Raw genomic sequence first — 18,145 nt, forward strand, 5'->3', positions numbered from 1 at the left:
CATCCATCTCATCTTTGTCTCTCTGTTAGACTGTCACCTTCAACTTTAATACTTGTGTATTTTATATGGACCAACAATCTTGTCGAATTACAAACCTACAAATTTCCACTTTAATTTTTTTGGGAACTTTTTGTCACACAATACTCTCGTCTCTCCACTTGCATCAACTCTATAGACACAATCGACTACATCACATCTACAACTTAATCACTCCCAAGTCCCAACAATCAATTTTAAATACTTGAACCTAACTTGTTCTTAAAACCGAACTTACAAGTCAGCTTTTAATCAAAACTATTATAACCCTAAACTCATAAAAGTGATAAATAGATTATTTGAAATTTAATAATTTCTATTGAATAGGACATTATTTTACATAGACAACAACCAAAGGATCAAGAATGTAATTTTTTGAAAATAAATACAACATAAACAAAAACAAAAACATGTTGATTCGATGTTCTTGTTGGCTTTCCTATGATGTGGAGAAGACAAGTTATCCGTTTGATCAAACACTTCTCATCTTCATCTTCATCTTCATCTTCATCTTCATCTTCATCATCACCACCATCACTTTACTCCTTCCTTAAACCCTCAATCTTCACCATCAAACCACCCAATTCAAACCCACCTTTAAATACCCAAAACCCATCTCAAAACCCTAATCTTGAATTTGAATCCACCCACCAACCCACAAAAAATCTTGAATCCACAATCCAAATATCCATCCAAGAATCCAACACAAATGAAGCATGGAAACACTTCAAAACCCTTACATCATCAACAACAATATTACCAAGTAAACATATCATTAACTTATTAATCACTCATTTATGTTCCAAATACAATGACACCCATAATCTCAAAAGGGCTTTTGCCACTTTAATGTTTGTGTTAGAAAAAAACCCTAATTTATTACATTACAACACTATTCAAAGATTCTTGGATTGTATAAAGGCTACAAATAGTGCTAATGGTGTTAATGGTGCACCTGCTTTTGCTTTGGTTAAAACCATGTTCAAGAATAGATTTTTTATGCCTTTTGGGATGTGGGGTGAGGCGTTAGTCGAGATTAGTCGGAAAACGCGTCGGTTTACTGAGTTTTTCGAGGTTTTTAGCGAGAGTTGTCGGGTTGCGATGGACGAAAAGATGGAATCTTTGAAGCCGGATTTGGATGCGTGTAATGCCGCGTTGGAGGGTTGTTGTTGTGAAATTGAATCGGTTACGGATGCGCATAAGGTGGTGGATGTAATGGCGGTGTTGGGTGTTCGTCCTGACGAGACGAGTTTCGGGTGGCTTGCTTATTTGTATGCGGTTAAAGGGGTCGACGAGAAGGTAACGGAGTTGGAAGATTTGGTGGGTAAGTTTGGTTTTTCGGATAAAAGTTTGTTTGTTAGTAAGTTGGTTAGCGGGTACGTGAAATCGGGTAATCTTGAATCGGTTTCGACTAGTATATTGCATAGTTTGAGAACATTAGACGGTAAAGGTTTAAACTTTCGTGAAGAGACGTATGGTGAGATAGTGAAAGGGTTTCTTGAACATGGTAGCGTAAAAGATTTAGCAAGTTTGATACTTGAAGCTCAGAAGTTAGAATCTGAAACCGTATTAGTTGAAAAATCTGTCGGTTATGGTATTGTAAACGCATGTGTTAATCTCGGGTTATTAGAAAAGGCGCATAGTGTTCTTGATGAAATGAATGCTCAAGGAGGTTCGGTTGGACTTGGTGTTTATGTGTCGATATTAAAGGCGTATGGCAAAGAACAAAGAACCGCAGAGGCTGCACAATTGGTATCGGAAATGTGCGCTTTAGGGTTGGATCTTGATGTGAGTATATTTGATTTGTTAATAGATGTTTCTATGTCGAGTCAAGATTTTCAGTCAGCGTTTTCGCTTTTTAGAGATATGCGAGAAGCAAGAATACCCGAACTAATGGGAAGTTATTTAACAATAATGACGGGTTTAACCGAAAACCATCGACCCGAGCTTATGGCGTTTTTTTTAGACGAAGTGGTGGAAGACCCGCGAGTGAAAATCGGGACCCACGACTGGAATTCGATTATTCACGCGTTTTGTAAAGCGGGTCGGTTAGAAGATGCCAGAAGGACGTTTAGGAGAATGGTTTTTCTTCAGTTTGAACCGACCGAGCAAACGTATCTTTCTTTGGTTAACGGGTACATGAACGCTGGGAATTATTTTAACGTTTTGATGATGTGGAACGAAGTTAAGAAACGGTTGTCGTTTAATGATGAAAAGGGGTTTAAATTGGATCATGGTTTGGTTGATGCTTTGCTTTACGCTTTAGTGAAAGGCGGTTTCTTTGATGCGGTTATGCAAGTTGTCGAGAAGTCTCAAGAGATGAAGATATTTGTCGATAAATGGAGGTATAAACAAGTGTTCATGGAGAATCATAAGAAGCTTAATGTTTCTAAATTGAGAAAGAGAAGTATTAAGAAAATGGAAGCTCTTATTGCTTTCAAAAACTGGGCCGGTTTGAATGCTTGATGTGGAACCTGGGCTGCGACAAACAACAAACGATGAGAGTCGAGATAGATGTATAAACAGATGGATCTTTTATACATTTAGTCCATGATTCGACTCGGTGAGGTTGATTATTATACTGACGGCTAGAGGCTGCGAAATGGGCAGGTCATGTTGTGTTCTTAGCATGCTAAAGTTGGTTTTTTTAGCGCGGGTAAAAAGTGGTCGGGTCAGGCCGGGCTGACCCTCAAGCACATTTTTGTTCTTTTGAGTTTTTTAAATTGTGAAATTTGATTATAAGTTTTGTAATAAGGTTATATGTATCTTAATAGTTGTGTGTTAATTACTTAATAATTATTTATTTTTTTGCCTGTTTAATGATATGTTTGAATTAAGCTTTGGTATATTAAAGATTTAAGTCTGGTTTTGGATGATGACTGATAAAAATGTAGATACACCATTAGAAAGAACATTAAACTTTCTTGAATTTTCAAGATTTTAAACGAACTCAACACACGCTCGACTCAAACAGTGGAAAACATAAAGATTCAAAACTTTCTTTGGGTGGTTTCTAGATCGAAGAATACGGTAATGGATTGAGATCGTTGGTCGGTTGGTGTAAATTCAAAGTTTAAAACTTTGTTGTTTCCTTTGTTTGTTCAGTTCTAGCGTTTTGCTAGTCTGTTGTTAATATATTGTCGCCTTAAAAAAATGAGAGAGAACTATATATTTTTAACATCTCTTTCTCTTTCGAGGAAATTTATTTGAATTTTTTTTACCCTACTTGGCAAAATAAGTGGGCAAGATCGATTAACTGGTTAAAACATATTTGAGACAAAAATAAACCATAATAAAAATATTAATTTATTTCGGGTCAAAACGATACCAAAATGGGCCTGTATCAATATGAGATTACGAGCCATTTTAAGTGGGAAAAAGTATATTGATGCCGATCAATATGAGTCCGTTCTAAGTTAGCAAACTTTTTATAGTAAAAAGTTCACTAATATAAATTATAAAACTAGGATTTAGGACCGCGCGCTTCGCGACGGGACCATTAAGTCGAACAAAAAAACATAAGTAAAAACATTAAACCATAAGCTCGCTGCAAATTGATGCGAAGTCAGCCGGTATCATGTTACGACATCAAAAACAAAAGAAATAAATCTGTCAATGTCAAAATACAACAAATTATCATGTGTATAGCAAAAAAAAACCGGCACGTTACAGTTGTGATCCAACACACATTCGATTAGTATCAGTGGTACCAACACAAATTCGTAATCATAAATTTGTAAGCCAAAAAAAAATATTTTAAATGAGAGGTATCAAACGTTGAAACGCGGATATAAAACCATGTGACGATGAGATATTTTTAAATTATAGAAAACGTTTTGGTCAAAGTTTAAGAAAATCGTTTAACCGACAAATAAAATATATAAATCCGATACTTGTCCAAGTTTAATGTTAAAAATATAGTTTGTTAAATATTTTTGTTAGTTGAAAAAAAATAAAGGAAATAAAAACACTCATTTTTATTTATGGATTTTGCCTAGTGATTTAATATAAAACATTAAACTATTAAATAGTATGATTGAATCCTCATTTTAATATATATATATATATATTAATAACATATATGTCATTCAATCACTTTAAGATAAATTCTTTACACCAATGAGCTGGTGGTGATACGAAAAGGAAGTGACTGTGTTTCATGTGACCTAGATTCGATTAATGCTTTCATCATTTAGTTTCGGTGGCATCAGGTGACGATGGGAAACTAGACGAGTAGATGGCGTTCATTACTTGGACTGTCGTGCCTTCGAGAAAGTGTTCACAGACGTGTTGGCCTTAGATGAAGGTTTTTCACAGATCGAAAGACGAGTGTATCCCAATGAGTAGCTCGTTAAAAAAAATCATATGGAATTATTTTTACCAGTCAAAATATAGCAAAAGGGACAATCTAATTCTTGTTTGTGAAAAGACTAAAGAGGGAATAATGGCATATACCCAGAATTGTTTTCTTATAATAACTAAAGAAACTGAATTTAATCTGCTCACTGCTGCAAGAATGCCACTAAAGCAATAAACTTTAGATCATAATACACAAGGGTTTTTGTTTTTGTGCTGCTATGCTATGATGGTAATCACTAATCAACTCTATCCTTTGTTTTTAACAATCATATTCTTGATTACACACTTCAAGTTTGTTTTTTTTATCAATCTTTCACCTAATTTAAGTGTTCAGTATATCATTTAAGTTCAACAGTAGAGCTTTATGCAAGTAATTAATTAGTAATCTTGTTAGGGTTTGTTTGCATCAGCTATTAAATTTCAACTGTTTTATCAGTTAGATTGCTATTATATAAGCATGTTTCAGTGGCATCGGACGCGTAATCAACGACGTGACGCCTGATGCGTGTAACTGATGTCTGACGGGTTAACCAGTAGGGGTGTGCATGGTTCTGTTTGTTTGGTTTTTGAACTTTTTAAAACTGTTCGGTTTCGATCTTTTTTTTTTTTTTGGCCAATTGAGCTTGAATATTTTGGGCGGAAAATAAAAAAATTTGGGCTTGAATCATTTTGTTAATTAATATCTAACTGGTTATTATGCATTTAAGCTAAAATATTTCAGTTACTTATATATATTAAATTCTTATAAATTAGTTGATTTTTAAAGTAAAATATGAAAAGTGAAAATCTATAAATTCAGTTTGGTTTTCTAAACCAAAACTGAACCGTAAGTTCTGTTTTTACAAAAAACATGAAAACCAAACCGTTGGTTTTTGTTTCGGTTTGGTTCTTATTGTTTTTCGGTTTGAGCTCGATTTTTTCGGTTTCATGCGCACCTCTATTAACCGGCATCGGACGTGTTACTGGCGCCAGACACGTTAACTAGTGTCGCAAGTGTCACAGGCACCTGATGTGTTAATCGATGTCAGACGGGTAACCAATGACTTATGTAGATGATTGCTAATAAGCATATTTCTGATGTGATTTCGAATACAGGGAGGGATGATTCGAGTTCTAGAGCTCACATTGCTAGTAGGGTTCTTGGTCCTGTTGACCCTTAAAGAAGTGACATCACATGAAGATCATCCTTTTGCAAAAATTGGCATACATCAAGTGACATTTGCTTTAAATGATGCTGCATATGTGAAAGCTTCTCCTGAGATTCTAGGATCAAAAGTATGACATACATGATATTTACTGAAGTAACTAACATTTTAGTTTTTTATATCAGTTTTGGAGTTGAAAAGTGGCATTGACATCTAAATTTTGATTTGTTTCCAACTTTCTTCGCGGAAGTGTAGGCTATGTTTGAATATTGATTTTCATTGTCACATATCTACGGTTAAAAGTTGTTGGGGGTGTAAACGAGCTGAGTTGAGCAGATACCGAAATTGTATTGGATTTTTTAACTTACGAGAGCTCGAGCTCTATTATAAAAGCTCAACCATGGCTCGTGAGTAGTTTCTCTAGCTCAAGACTTGCTCGGGCTCGGCTCGTTTAATAATTATATTATACGCATTTATAAATATTTTTTTAATATATTTTAGTTATAATTTTATTATCAAACATAATATGTAGTATTTTGTTATTTATCATAATTTTGTATATAATAGTATATTAGATAAATATAATAATAATAATAGGGCTCGTTTAGGCTCGCATATCAGCTCAAGCTCGATAAGTGAAGCTCGGCTCGTGTGAGCTCAGGCTAGAGCTATTCTTGAGATCGTTTAGCTCGGCTTGAGTCAAGCTTTTAGCGAGCCGATCTCAAGTAGCTCACTAGAGGCTTGGCTCGTTTACACCAGAGTTGATGCTATACATACACCATCCGAAATCTGCACACCAGTATGACTTTTGCAAACCACATACGTGCCATGTTTGTCACATCATATAGGCTGTATAAAGCAAACTCTTACATCATACAAGCCCGTATGAGTTTTGACACAACACAACACAACACTGTCACATCAGTCAGTTCCAGCTAAGCTATACGAGTCCGTATAACACCTTGTGCAGGCCCGTACGGACATTTTCACCATATCATACGTGCCATATAGTGTCATACACTCATACGGCCTGTATGATTTGGCAAAAAGTCATGTGGGCCGCATGACTTGTCAGTGGTGTATGGATCGTATGTCGGTGGTGTTTTTTAACACTAATCTAGATCATATTAAAAACTTATGCTGCTTTCTTTTTTTGTTTTTCTAGGACCAAAATTCTGAATGGGTGACTGTAAATATTAATAATCCGAACCCGTCTATTGATGATTGGATTGGAGTATTCTCCCCTGCCAATTTCAGGTTCATATAATGTTTCTTTATATATGTTGTTTTAATGTAGTTCGAGCTAAAACATGCATATTTAATCCATGATATATTATTACTTTCAGTGATTCTACATGCCTTCCTGAAAATTCAAGGTTTAGCCCTCCATATTTGTGCTCTGCGCCTATTAAGGTTTTTTTTTTTTATTTTTTTTTTTTATTTTTTTTTTTTTTGCAAATTTTATTAAAAGTTTGAGTTTTTACAGTTCTTGGCTAATTATGAAACTTATATTGCAGTTTCAATATGCAAATTACACCAACCCTGATTACAAGGTTACAGGAGAAGCGTCATTAAAGCTTCAGTTGATCAACCAAAGATCCGACTTCTCGTTCGCATTATTCACAGGAGGATTATCAACTGTAACTTCTACGTTTTTACTTTTTTTTATAAATCTTCTTTTAGTGTTAATTTGATTTTACAGTATTATAAGTTTCTAACTTAATGTTGACAGCCAAAACTGGTGGCAGTTTCAAATACAGTTGCTTTTGAAAACCCGAATGCACCAGTTTACCCTCGGTTAGCACACGGAAAGACGTGGGATGAAGTGAGTTTCACATTTTTCATCATGCACACTTTTTATCATTAGTATCTACATACACACTTATGCATACGCTTATAAATTTCAGATGACTGTAACGTGGACAAGTGGATATGGAATCAATGAAGCCGAACCGTTCGTCGAATGGGGTAAAAATGGTGGAGATCAGAGGCGTTCGGTTGCTGGAACTTTGACGTTTGACCGTCGTAGCATGTGCGGTGTGTAAATCAATCATTATATTTTCAAAAACATAATTTATAAGTCTCGTAAAGTTAAAAAAAAAAATCATATGTTGCAACATTGTATAGTTATAAACAATCATTTATTACAAATATTTATTGTTTTATAAATATGTGTATGCGTATGTATAGGTGCACCAGCAAGAACCGTGGGTTGGCGTGATCCTGGTTATATTCATACCAGCTTCTTGAAAGACTTATGGCCTAATCAAGTGTATGTTATACGGTTATACCATTTCATTAAAAACAGACTTTGGTTGACTTTTGGCCCGTTTGACTCACTCGCCAAGTCAACCCTTATAATAAGTTAACGGGTCAAAATTGCCACCTCTAAAATCTTATAAAATTTGTGATCATGTTTATGTAGGTATACATACAAGCTAGGACACAAGTTGTTGAATGGTACAATCGTCTGGAGCCGAATGTACAAGTTCAAATCTTCTCCATTTCCGGGCCAAGACTCTCTGCAACGTGTTATAATTTTTGGTGATATGGGAAAGGTGTTGTTGTTGTTATTATTATTATTATTCAGACATTGGTTTTTGTACAGTTTATTGGATTTCATATAAAGTTTGTTATTTTCTATATTAATGTGAACAAAATGCAGGACGAGGCCGATGGCTCTAACGAATACAACAATTTCCAGCCCGGGTCCCTTAACACTACGAAGCAACTCATTGATGACCTGGAAAACTATGACATAGTTTTCCATATTGGAGATATATGTTATGCAAATGGTTATCTTTCACAATGGGATCAGTTTACTTCTCAGATAGAACCAATCGCCTCGACCGTGCCTTATATGACTGCAAGTTATTGACTTTTTTACATGGTTGACCTCAAGACTCAAACTTTACATCTTATTTCAAAAAGGGTTTATTTATAAAGTTTTGATCTTGATTCTTGAATAATTAATTAATAATCTTTACTTTGTAGCGGTAACCATGAACGTGACTGGCCTGATTCAGGATCGTTTTACGAGAACAATGATTCAGGCGGAGAATGCGGTGTTGTGGCTCAAACTATGTTTCAAGTTCCAACTATTAATAAAGATAAATTCTGGTATGTTATAATGGGTCAAATTATTCTACGAACAGAAATGAGAAGGATTTTTAGTCACACAAAAAAAACCCTCAAAAAAATTAAAATAAATAAATAAATTATAACTCAAAATTTAATAAAAAAACGAAAAATGTAAAAACACAAAAATGTTTCCACCGTCTTTCTCGTTCTCATTAAAAAAAACACAATGGTAAGTGAAAAAAGTCTGTGTCTTTTTGTTTATCATTGTGTTTTGTTTTTATTTTCGTCATTGATTGTGTCTTTTTTCCTTGACATTGTGTCTTTTTTAAAATTTATGTTGTGTTATATTACTCCACATTGTGCTATATTTTGTTCGGCATTGTGTTATATTTTACGATCTATTGTGTCTTTTTTTAGTTATAATTGTGTCTTTTGTTCATTTTCGTCATTGCGTCTTTGATCTCGACATTGTATCTTTTCGTCAATTTTTTTTGTATTTTATTTAACTTTTTTTTGAACGGGAATGACAGTGGAAACATTTTAGTTTTTTATTTATATATTGAGTTATGATTTTTTTATTATTTTTTATGAATTTATTTTTAAGGGATTTTTTTGTGTGGTCACAAATCCTTCTCACACTTCTCATTTTTGTCTCCCTTTGTATTTTAACTTTACCCTGTTATAATAAAGATAAATAATTTTCAATAAAACTGACTTTGACTTTGACTTTGACTTTATTAGGTACTGGACGGACTATGGCCTGTTTAGGTTCTGCATTGCTGACTCAGAGCATGACTGGAGAGAAGGAACCGAGCAGTACAATTTCATCGAACAATGTTTTGCATCGGTTGACAGACGAAAGCAACCGTGGCTAATATTTATCGCGCATCGCGTATTGGGATATTCTTCTTCTTTGAATTATGCAGTTGAAGGTTCATTTGGAGAGCCAATGGGCAGAGATAGCCTTCAAAAGCTTTGGCAGAAATATAAAGTCGATATAGCCGTTTATGGTCATGAACACAATTATGAAAGGACCTGTCCGGTTTATGAGGTATGTCTATAACGGTAGCAATTTCAGCCCATTTCCGTCGGGTTATATTTCATCTCAAACGGGTCAAATCAGTGTCTAGCGTTGTAAACGAGCCGATCCAGTGTGGGCTCGAACTTAAACGAGTTGGCTTGGCTTTTTTATTTTAATGAGCTAAGAATTCGAGCTTGGGCTTTGGCTTGTAAAAAGCTCGAGCCACCCCATTATTTTTTGGATCGTTTATTAACGACTTGGAAAGTCAAGCTCGAACTCAGCTCGTAAAAAGCTTGAGTTGAGCCAGGGTAGGGTACGGGCTCGAGCCGGAACTTAAACGAACCAGATTGGCTTGGCTTGTTTATTCCAACGAGCTGGAAAGTCGAGCTTGAGCTCGGCTCGCTTATATTAACGAGTAAAAAAGTCGAGCTCAAGCCATCTTGTTAAATTTTTTTATTTTTTTTTTACAAATATCGATGTATATAGACAATTTTTTTTGACATACACGTAATACAAAATAAATAAACTAGAGAATTTATAACATTATATGTGTTATTATTATTGTTTTTTTTTATATTTTTATAGATCAAGAGGCAGACAAAATATTTTATGTATTACTTTATAAATTTTATTATTACTATTATTGTATGTATTTAAATTTGGGGTTTAATTCAAACAGGCCAATCGACCGGGCCCTGAGCCGAGCCAACCCTAACTTAGCTCAACTTGTTTGCAAACATTATTTTCGAGCGAGCCACGAGCTTTTGAAACAGCCCTATATAAATATAAATGTCATCATATTATTCCAATTAGCATGTGTGTAATCATATTAAATAACTAATTGTTTGTAAAATATATCTTAAAAAATCTAGTTTTATTTGTTATCATAAGTTCATAACTAATATATATTGCTTGTGATTAAATGATTCAGAATATTTGCATGAGTAATGAGAAGAACCATTACAAAGGCGGCTTAAACGGTACGATACACGTCGTGGCTGGAGGCGCTGGGGCGTCCCTCACACCGTTTGCACCGTTAAAAACCACTTGGAGCGTTTACAGAGACTATGATCATGGGTTCTTAAAACTTACCGCATTTGATCATTCTACACTATTGTTCGAGTACAAAAAGAGCCGAGATGGGAAAGTTTATGACTCGTTCATGGTTTCTCGGGACTATAGAGACATTTTAGCGTGTACGGTCGATAGTTGCTCGAGTACAACCCTTGCATCTTGAAGATTATGTAAAGTAATAGTGTGTTGAACATGTTGTTTAATGTGATTATCATTTGTAAGGATGCATTAATAATTGAAGAAAAGTATCAATGTGTAGAACATGTAGTTTAATGTGTTTTTTGATAAATGTCTAACTTGGTTTTCTCCTAGTCATAGTAACTAGTAAGCAAAAAGATTTAACAAATTGAGTAAAAAAGGTATTAATGGCCTCGCCCGGGTTCGAACCGGAGACCTTCAGTGTGTTAGACTGACGTGATAACCAACTACACCACGAAACCTATATATTATAGCTTCTAGCCATAGGACTAATATTATGTATCATATCCAAACAAGGGTCATATTTAATATTCAATCTCTTATGACTTTTAACAATTGCAGTACATTTATATAGAAGAGAAATCGACAAATCGTGCATAAAAAATATATTTCATCGTATTCCCACATGTTACAACTATATAAGAAAATATATTTAAAGTGCTGGATTTTAAAATCGGCTTTAGAGTGTAGCCTCGAGCTCTTCTAATGACATTTTCGATCCGTTTGTGAAAATTAAGAACAGTTGTCATGTCAGTTAGCTACAATGAAAGTGGATCAAAACATATGAAAAGTGTATTCAAACTTCAAGAAACTTTTAAATCTTTCTATAAAAATGGTACAACTATTTACTTTTAGTAAATACTTTTGTGTTGGATTGCTTTTGATGCACACTGCTATTGGGTAACTAGAATATTATTAATAAATAATAAACAAAACCAAATTCCTCATTTATATTTTATACTGATAAATGAATGTACCGAATAAAAGCCCATAAATTCAATTTATTCCTATGATAGTATGATACAACTTTCAATTTGATATTGGATTAATATATAAATTCTTATGTGCTGTGTGCCTTTGTTATATCAAACTTGTTTTCTTCCTATACAATGTTGATAATTTCTCTTTTTAAGGTGGCGCGTTTAATGTTTTCGGTATCCTGACGACGCCATTAGAACTCCAACAGCCACAATAAACATGGACAACATGCCTGCGAGTAGCACGTATGTTCTTCTCGACGATTAAGTTTAAATACACTTTTGGACAAGATACGGTACGGTAATGGTACTCACAAGTGGTATTACTTATGGTTGATGTAGTAGTTTTTTTGGACTTTGCACTTTATATATCAAATCTGTTTTGGACTTTGTTTAATATATTTGTATCATTTTTATATTTTTTTGGGTCGTACCCTTACCGTACCCGTATCTTGGATTTTGATTTTTGTCATTTCCCATACCTGTAACGTCCCCGTTTCCTGGTCCCGTGCTACTTAGGCTAAGACTATCGGAGTATCTAATCCCATTCGCTTCCATAGTTTTCGTCTCTCAGTGTCAGCGTCGACCCGACAAAGTGCTTTCACCATTGGTGTTCTTTTCGATCTCTATGCATTTCACTGCTCCACCAGAAATTCCCTCGGCCCCTCCGTGCTCCAGCTTGGTAGTTTCCAACGGATGTTAAGAGTTGAGCCCTGGGATTGGACGGCAGACTTAAAAAGCCACCTGAGTCAGAACTCAAAGCCCGTATCAAGAAACCAGAACCCTTTCTCGAGGTTCAAAACGGTCAAACTAAGCCCGATTCTCCAACCCCTTAAACCGCATAACATAACATAACATAATACAAAACCATAAAACCACAATGCACATAGTAAAAGATGATACTAATTGTATAGATAAAGCAATGATTAAGTAACACATATACCAACTGCAACTTCATATTATGATAAAATCTAAAGAGGAAAAACTTTCTTATGTTTAAAATAAAGCAAGAAACAAATATACAAAACACCACATAACACTGCACTGATAGACACCACCCAGTTGAACCTGGTTGGCTCATTGAATACTTCATCTTCAAAGTTCATTCCAAATACGGCCGTCACGACCGCAAACACGGTCGCCAAAAAAGTAGCCGCCGTCAACAGCAGCTCAAACTTTATCAGCTTGTTCTGGACATTACCCTTGTTACCATATATCATAGAAAATCATTAGTAAAATGCTGAAACGGTTAAGACGGTTATAGAAAGAGTAACGAACGTGTTGCTTACAAGTTTAATGTTGATCAGATCTTCGGTGTCATCAATGTATTCCTTGAGCTGCAGTTGGAAAATTTAAATGAGGTTAATTTATGTAAAGGAAAATCTTATTAGTTTGTATGAAGATATTAAAAATGATAAAAAGATGGCTTGTGATTATAAATTTATAATACATGTACTTTACTATATGTTCCAAAATTGTAAAAAAACATATATATATATATATATATATAGGGGAGGGTTATTTTGAGAACCATGGTGAGTTTTAAGAACTTTAAGAACTCAATTTTGAACCACACATTTAATTAAATGATTTGATATATGTGGCTGAGATTAAATTTATTTAAAAAATGAAGCAGGAGAGAGAATAAGTATTTTTGATAATTATACAAGTTTAAACGTTAGTTACACATGTGTAAAAAGTCGATTCGGTGTGTAAAAAAATACCGTAATTTTTTGTACATCACTTACACTTACGTATTACACATGTGTAAAAAAAATTCGAAAAAAAAATTGTTACGTTGAGTTCTTTCGAGTTCTTAAAACTCAAAGTGGTTCTCAAAAGAAATCAATCCTATATATATATATATAGATTAGGATCATGTGAGAACTATTTTGAAATTGAGAACTTTGAGAACCATTTTGGACCAAAAAAAGTTCTTTTTAAAAAAATTATAAAACAAAAAAACGCGAATATAAAAGAAGTAAAAAAACCAAATTTTTTTTATTTTTCATCCCGGTTTCATATAAAAAATTAAAAAATTGAAAATAAAATATAGATTTGCCCAAATTGCATGTATAGTCCCCATCTATCTAAAATTACATGCATAGTCACTATTGTTCATGCAACCGTAACACAGATGGTCATTGGAGTGAACGGAGGTTAATTTTTTTTACATTTTTTAGAATTGACCAAAATGCCCCTTTATTTAAAAAGAAAAGTTTTTCAAAATTACACGTATAGTCCAACTATTCACTCAACTTTTTTGTTGAGTTTTTAGAATTGACCAAAATACCCTTTATTTATAAAGAAGTATTCCAAAATTACACGTTAACTGTAGGCTACTGTCATTCAACCGTAACAGAGATGATCCTTGGAGCAGAAAGAGGTTAACTTTTCTGTTAAGTTGAAAATGACCAAAATGCCCTTTCTCTATTAAAAAAAAGAAAAATGGGGACTTATCTGCAATTGGACAAAAAGGTTTACATGGCCGGTTTCAAGTTTCAAACCTGACCGAACCTTAAACCACAAAAACCGAACAGTTTGGATATCAAGTCTGCTAAGTATATTCGTTAACATCTTACCGAAAGCAACTTGTTTAGAGTGTTATCAATTCCAACAAAGTAGGCTTCCAGCAACATCTCAAGTTGATCTATGTTTTCAGTATCAGCAGTCACAGATGAACTCAACAAGCTTCCATGTTTGTGTGCACTCACATTACTAAACGCCCTCTGCAGTTTATGCGTGTCACTTGTGGACCCCACAGGAGACACGGGAGCCGATTTTGATCCTAATCCCACTCCAGGCTCAATAATAATATTATTATTTCCTTGTACTTGATCGTATAAATCGTTACACGAGTTCCTTTGTTTCTTCTCAGTTAAGTACATCACAGCCATGTCACCATCATCATTCATTAAATGTTCTATTTCATCACAAACCTAAAAAAAATATTTATATAATTACCATAAGTTTTGTAATATATAATTAATCAAGTTTACGCGTACCTTTTGCACCCGTTGAGTCAATGCTAGAAGGTGACCTTTGAATCTACGAACACGTTCAAGATTGAGAGTACTAATAGATTTTGCAAGTTCATCAAGAACAGGATGAATTTCCATTTCTAACTCTTTAACCTATTAATTAAATAGGAATAAATATTTATCATAAAAAAGGTAACTTTACGCCTAAAAAATACAACTTTTAAATCACATTTAGGGGTGTGCGTGGTGTGGTTCGGTGCGGTTTTAGGCTAAAACCAAAACTTCGGTTTTTGGAGTTTTTGAAACCATTCGGTTTTGGTTTTTTCGGTTTCGGTTTTTCGGTTTTTGCCATTTGAGCTTGAAAATTTTAGGCCGAAAAAAAAGTTGGCAAAAAATAATGAATTTAGGTATAGATAATTTTGTTAATTGTAAAATAATAGACTATTATTACATTTGATCAAAAATATTGGAGTTACATATTTATTAAATTCTTATAAATTACTTAATATAATATATATAAAAAAACAAAAAAGTAGGAATTCGGTTCGGTTATTCGGTTTTTTTTACATGCAAAACCAAAACCGAACCGTTAGTGCAGTTTTTACAAAAACATAAAATCAAACCGTCAAAACTTTTTTGCGTCAGTTCGGTTTTTTTGGTTTCTTGCACACCCCTGATCACATTAGACTTTCTAGATTATACCTGAGTATCTAGAGTGAGGCATGCAAACTCCAAAGCTAGTTCCAATGCTCTAAACTCAAATGGTAGGTCATCTAGATATAAACAAACATCATAAAAAAACATATTAACATGAATTAAAATATATAACTTTTTTATAAAAAACTTAACTTTAATATATACCCGAGTTATATTTCTCTTTCTGAAGGCGTTTGCACAATTCGGATTTGTACTGAACAACCGATTCATCCAATGAATTCATAAGAAAAACCTCATCAGCTGTGATTATACATCTAATCTGTTCAAGACTAACTACAATCGCCTTCTCACGACCTAATATCGTTGATGGATATATAAAAAGCGGATCCAAAAGCCGAAGATCTCGAGCAGGTAAAGAACAATGTCTCATTACAGTAGCCTTATCTAACTCCACAACTTTTGAGTTCCCATTTTCCTCAATTTTGATCCAAGAACGGTTTCCGAGCGCATGGCCTCGTTTCTTCAACCCTGGGAAACCGGGCCCGATGAAGTTTTGGCGCCCGCGTTTATCAAGGTTGAATCTTGAGCTATACCCGTTAGCAGGCTCGGTATTATTATGCTGAAGAAATGGACTTCTTGATTCTTGTTCCATTAGGCGTCGGTTTTCTTGATTTTGATATTTGACCGAATGTTTATGTAGTCATATGAATGTACGATGTCTGCATCATTATCTTGGCATATACCCTATATAGAAATTGAGTTTATGTTAGGTTGACCAAATGAATGATTAAAGCTTTTAGAAACGAACGAAGAGCATGAGTTTGTTATGAAATATGCGGTTTTTTAAGAAAAAACACCTTAGTTGTACCGTGCTTATGACGAGCATGATTAAGAGAGTATGAACATGCTATCCAACACAAGAACATACCAAATCATGAAGGGTTGACACCAGCTTGTAACAAGCAGCTTACTTGTCATACCACAGGCCGTATGACCTTTTTCACTTACCATACGGGCCGTATGATACAGCAAAAAAGATCATATGGCGGGCCCGTATGAGCTTTGTCGGTGATCACGTCAGTCATTTCTGTCAGTCAAAAAATTCATACGGGTCGTATGATCTGGTCCTCATACAACCCATATGACCTTTTTTTCGCCATGTCATACTGCCCGTATTGTATGACTTTCAAACAGCCCGTTTGACCATTTTTCACCCTACCATACAGACAATATGACCATATGGATCATATGGTCTCATATCGGCTGTATGATAACGCAAAAAATGTTGTAAGCGGTCACCTCAGTCAAAGGGCCCTATTATTTTACCCTCACACGACCGATCATACAGCCCGTTTGACCGTATGGCACGTCAGTGGTGTTTGTATATGTGCAACCATCAAAAAAAGAAAATACTGATCCTTCATTAGTTACAAATTGTTACAAAAAACCAAACTATATACAAATTAATTCTTGAAAACAATAATAAAACCTAATTTCACTAAACTGAATAAACCCGGAAAAATCATGCGGGTCATATGATCTGGCCCTCATACAACCCATATGGCCTTTTTCGCCATATCATACAGCCCGTGTCATATGACTTTCAAACAGCCCGTTTCCCATTTTTTGCATGTATGATCATACGGGTCGTATCACGTATTATGTCATATGGGCCTTATGATAACACAAAAGTTGTCGTAATCGTCACATCAGTCAATTCTTTGTCAGTCAAAATCACGGGCACTATTATTTAACCCTCACACGACCGATCACACAGCCCGTTTGACCATACGACACGTCAGTGGTGTTTTGCATAGGTGCAACCATAAAAAAATGAAAATACTGATCATTAATTAGTTACAAATTGCTACAAAAAAACCAAACTATAATAAAAATTCAATCTTTAAAACAACAACAACAACAACAACAACAACAATAATAATAATAATAATAAAACCTAATTTCACTGAACTGAATAAACCCTAAATAACAAATACCAAAGCAACAATAAATAATACTTTAATAATTGGGAAGACTATAAACACTACCACAATCTCAATTTCATATTATTAAACTAATTGACGCAATTGATGATCGTATCAGTGATAAATCGTGTAAACCCAATTCGGATAATAATCAAACGGATTGTTATGAGATTAAACAATAATAATAATAATAATAATAATAATAATAAAAGCCCTGAAATTGAAGATATGATACCTTAAAAGATTAAGTGAAGAAGATGGAAATTGTTGTTGTAATGATGATGAAGGATTCCATGGAGATTGGAAAACTTATTTTATTTTTTGTGAACGTAACAGCTTTTTTTTTTCTTTTTTTTTTTTAAATGACACGATAAGTTAATAATAATAATAAAATAATTTCAAGTTAAAAAAAACGAAGTCGTTTTCAATGTGGTGAGTGATAGAAAGCTTGGATGTTTTAATGGAGACCCGGGTATTTTTTTTTATTGTGGTCGAGTGATAGAAAGCTTGGATTTTTTAATGGAGATCCGGGTATTTTTTTATAACCCACTTACAGTATATTGTGAAAGGCATGAGTAGCTCAAATGCGCAATGAAGTAAAATCAAGATCTCTGTGATCTCGGATTCGATAATGAGGGTATTCTGGTTTTATCACCAATGGGTCTTGGGGTGGGTTGGTTTTTTTCGGAACTAGAGATTACTAAGAAACGCTTAAGGGCTCTGTAGTCTGTACGGCTTGATTGGGGCAGCTGGCGGTGGCATTTTGTAATTGGATCATCACGTATGAAGTACATAGAGAAGTCGAGCTAACATGTTTGCCAAATACTTGGTTCAGACGCGCAAATTTTTC

The 18,145-nt window shown here is 34.4% G+C and overlaps 2 protein-coding genes, 1 non-coding gene and 1 pseudogene across 4 annotated transcripts; 2 read left to right on the forward strand and 2 right to left on the reverse strand.

Annotated features, from left to right (window-relative positions):
- The first annotated feature begins 480 nt into the window (after positions 1 to 480).
- Positions 481 to 2,807, forward strand: LOC143617431 (pentatricopeptide repeat-containing protein At1g69290 pseudogene; annotated as a pseudogene).
- Positions 2,808 to 4,541: 1,734 nt separating this feature from the next.
- Positions 4,542 to 10,977, forward strand: LOC143617427 (putative inactive purple acid phosphatase 1). Its single transcript, XM_077089992.1, has 13 exons — positions 4,542 to 4,624; positions 5,491 to 5,670; positions 6,706 to 6,797; positions 6,887 to 6,953; positions 7,058 to 7,180; positions 7,273 to 7,365; positions 7,448 to 7,577; positions 7,731 to 7,812; positions 7,966 to 8,098; positions 8,206 to 8,404; positions 8,528 to 8,660; positions 9,363 to 9,672; positions 10,574 to 10,977. Exons 1-13 carry the CDS (start codon positions 4,619 to 4,621, stop codon positions 10,877 to 10,879), a joined length of 1,854 nt encoding a protein of 617 aa, XP_076946107.1. The 5' UTR covers positions 4,542 to 4,618; the 3' UTR covers positions 10,880 to 10,977.
- A 105-nt stretch (positions 10,978 to 11,082) lies between these two features.
- Positions 11,083 to 11,156, reverse strand: TRNAV-AAC (transfer RNA valine (anticodon AAC)). The gene has a single exon. It is a non-coding gene; the product is annotated as a tRNA-Val (tRNA).
- A 1,454-nt stretch (positions 11,157 to 12,610) lies between these two features.
- Positions 12,611 to 17,623, reverse strand: LOC143617425 (magnesium transporter MRS2-5-like). 2 transcript variants are annotated; one of them, XM_077089990.1, is made up of 7 exons: positions 17,531 to 17,623; positions 15,515 to 16,054; positions 15,356 to 15,426; positions 14,678 to 14,806; positions 14,255 to 14,611; positions 12,962 to 13,009; positions 12,611 to 12,874 (listed from the first exon to the last, which is right to left on the reverse strand). In XM_077089990.1, exons 2-7 carry the CDS (start codon positions 15,960 to 15,962, stop codon positions 12,644 to 12,646), a joined length of 1,284 nt encoding a protein of 427 aa, XP_076946105.1. In that variant the 5' UTR covers positions 15,963 to 16,054; positions 17,531 to 17,623; the 3' UTR covers positions 12,611 to 12,643. The 2 variants fall into 2 exon arrangements, with proteins under 2 accessions (XP_076946105.1, XP_076946106.1); XM_077089991.1 differs by lacking the exon at positions 17,531 to 17,623 and having other exon boundaries at positions 15,515 to 16,180.
- Between the last annotated feature and the right edge of the window lie 522 nt (positions 17,624 to 18,145).

The sequence above is a fragment of the Bidens hawaiensis genome, unplaced genomic scaffold (assembly GCF_021521415.1).
Source record: "Bidens hawaiensis isolate Kalapana, Puna unplaced genomic scaffold, B.hawaiensis_p1.1 tig00054781_1, whole genome shotgun sequence".
Taxonomy (NCBI): Eukaryota; Viridiplantae; Streptophyta; class Magnoliopsida; order Asterales; family Asteraceae; genus Bidens; species Bidens hawaiensis.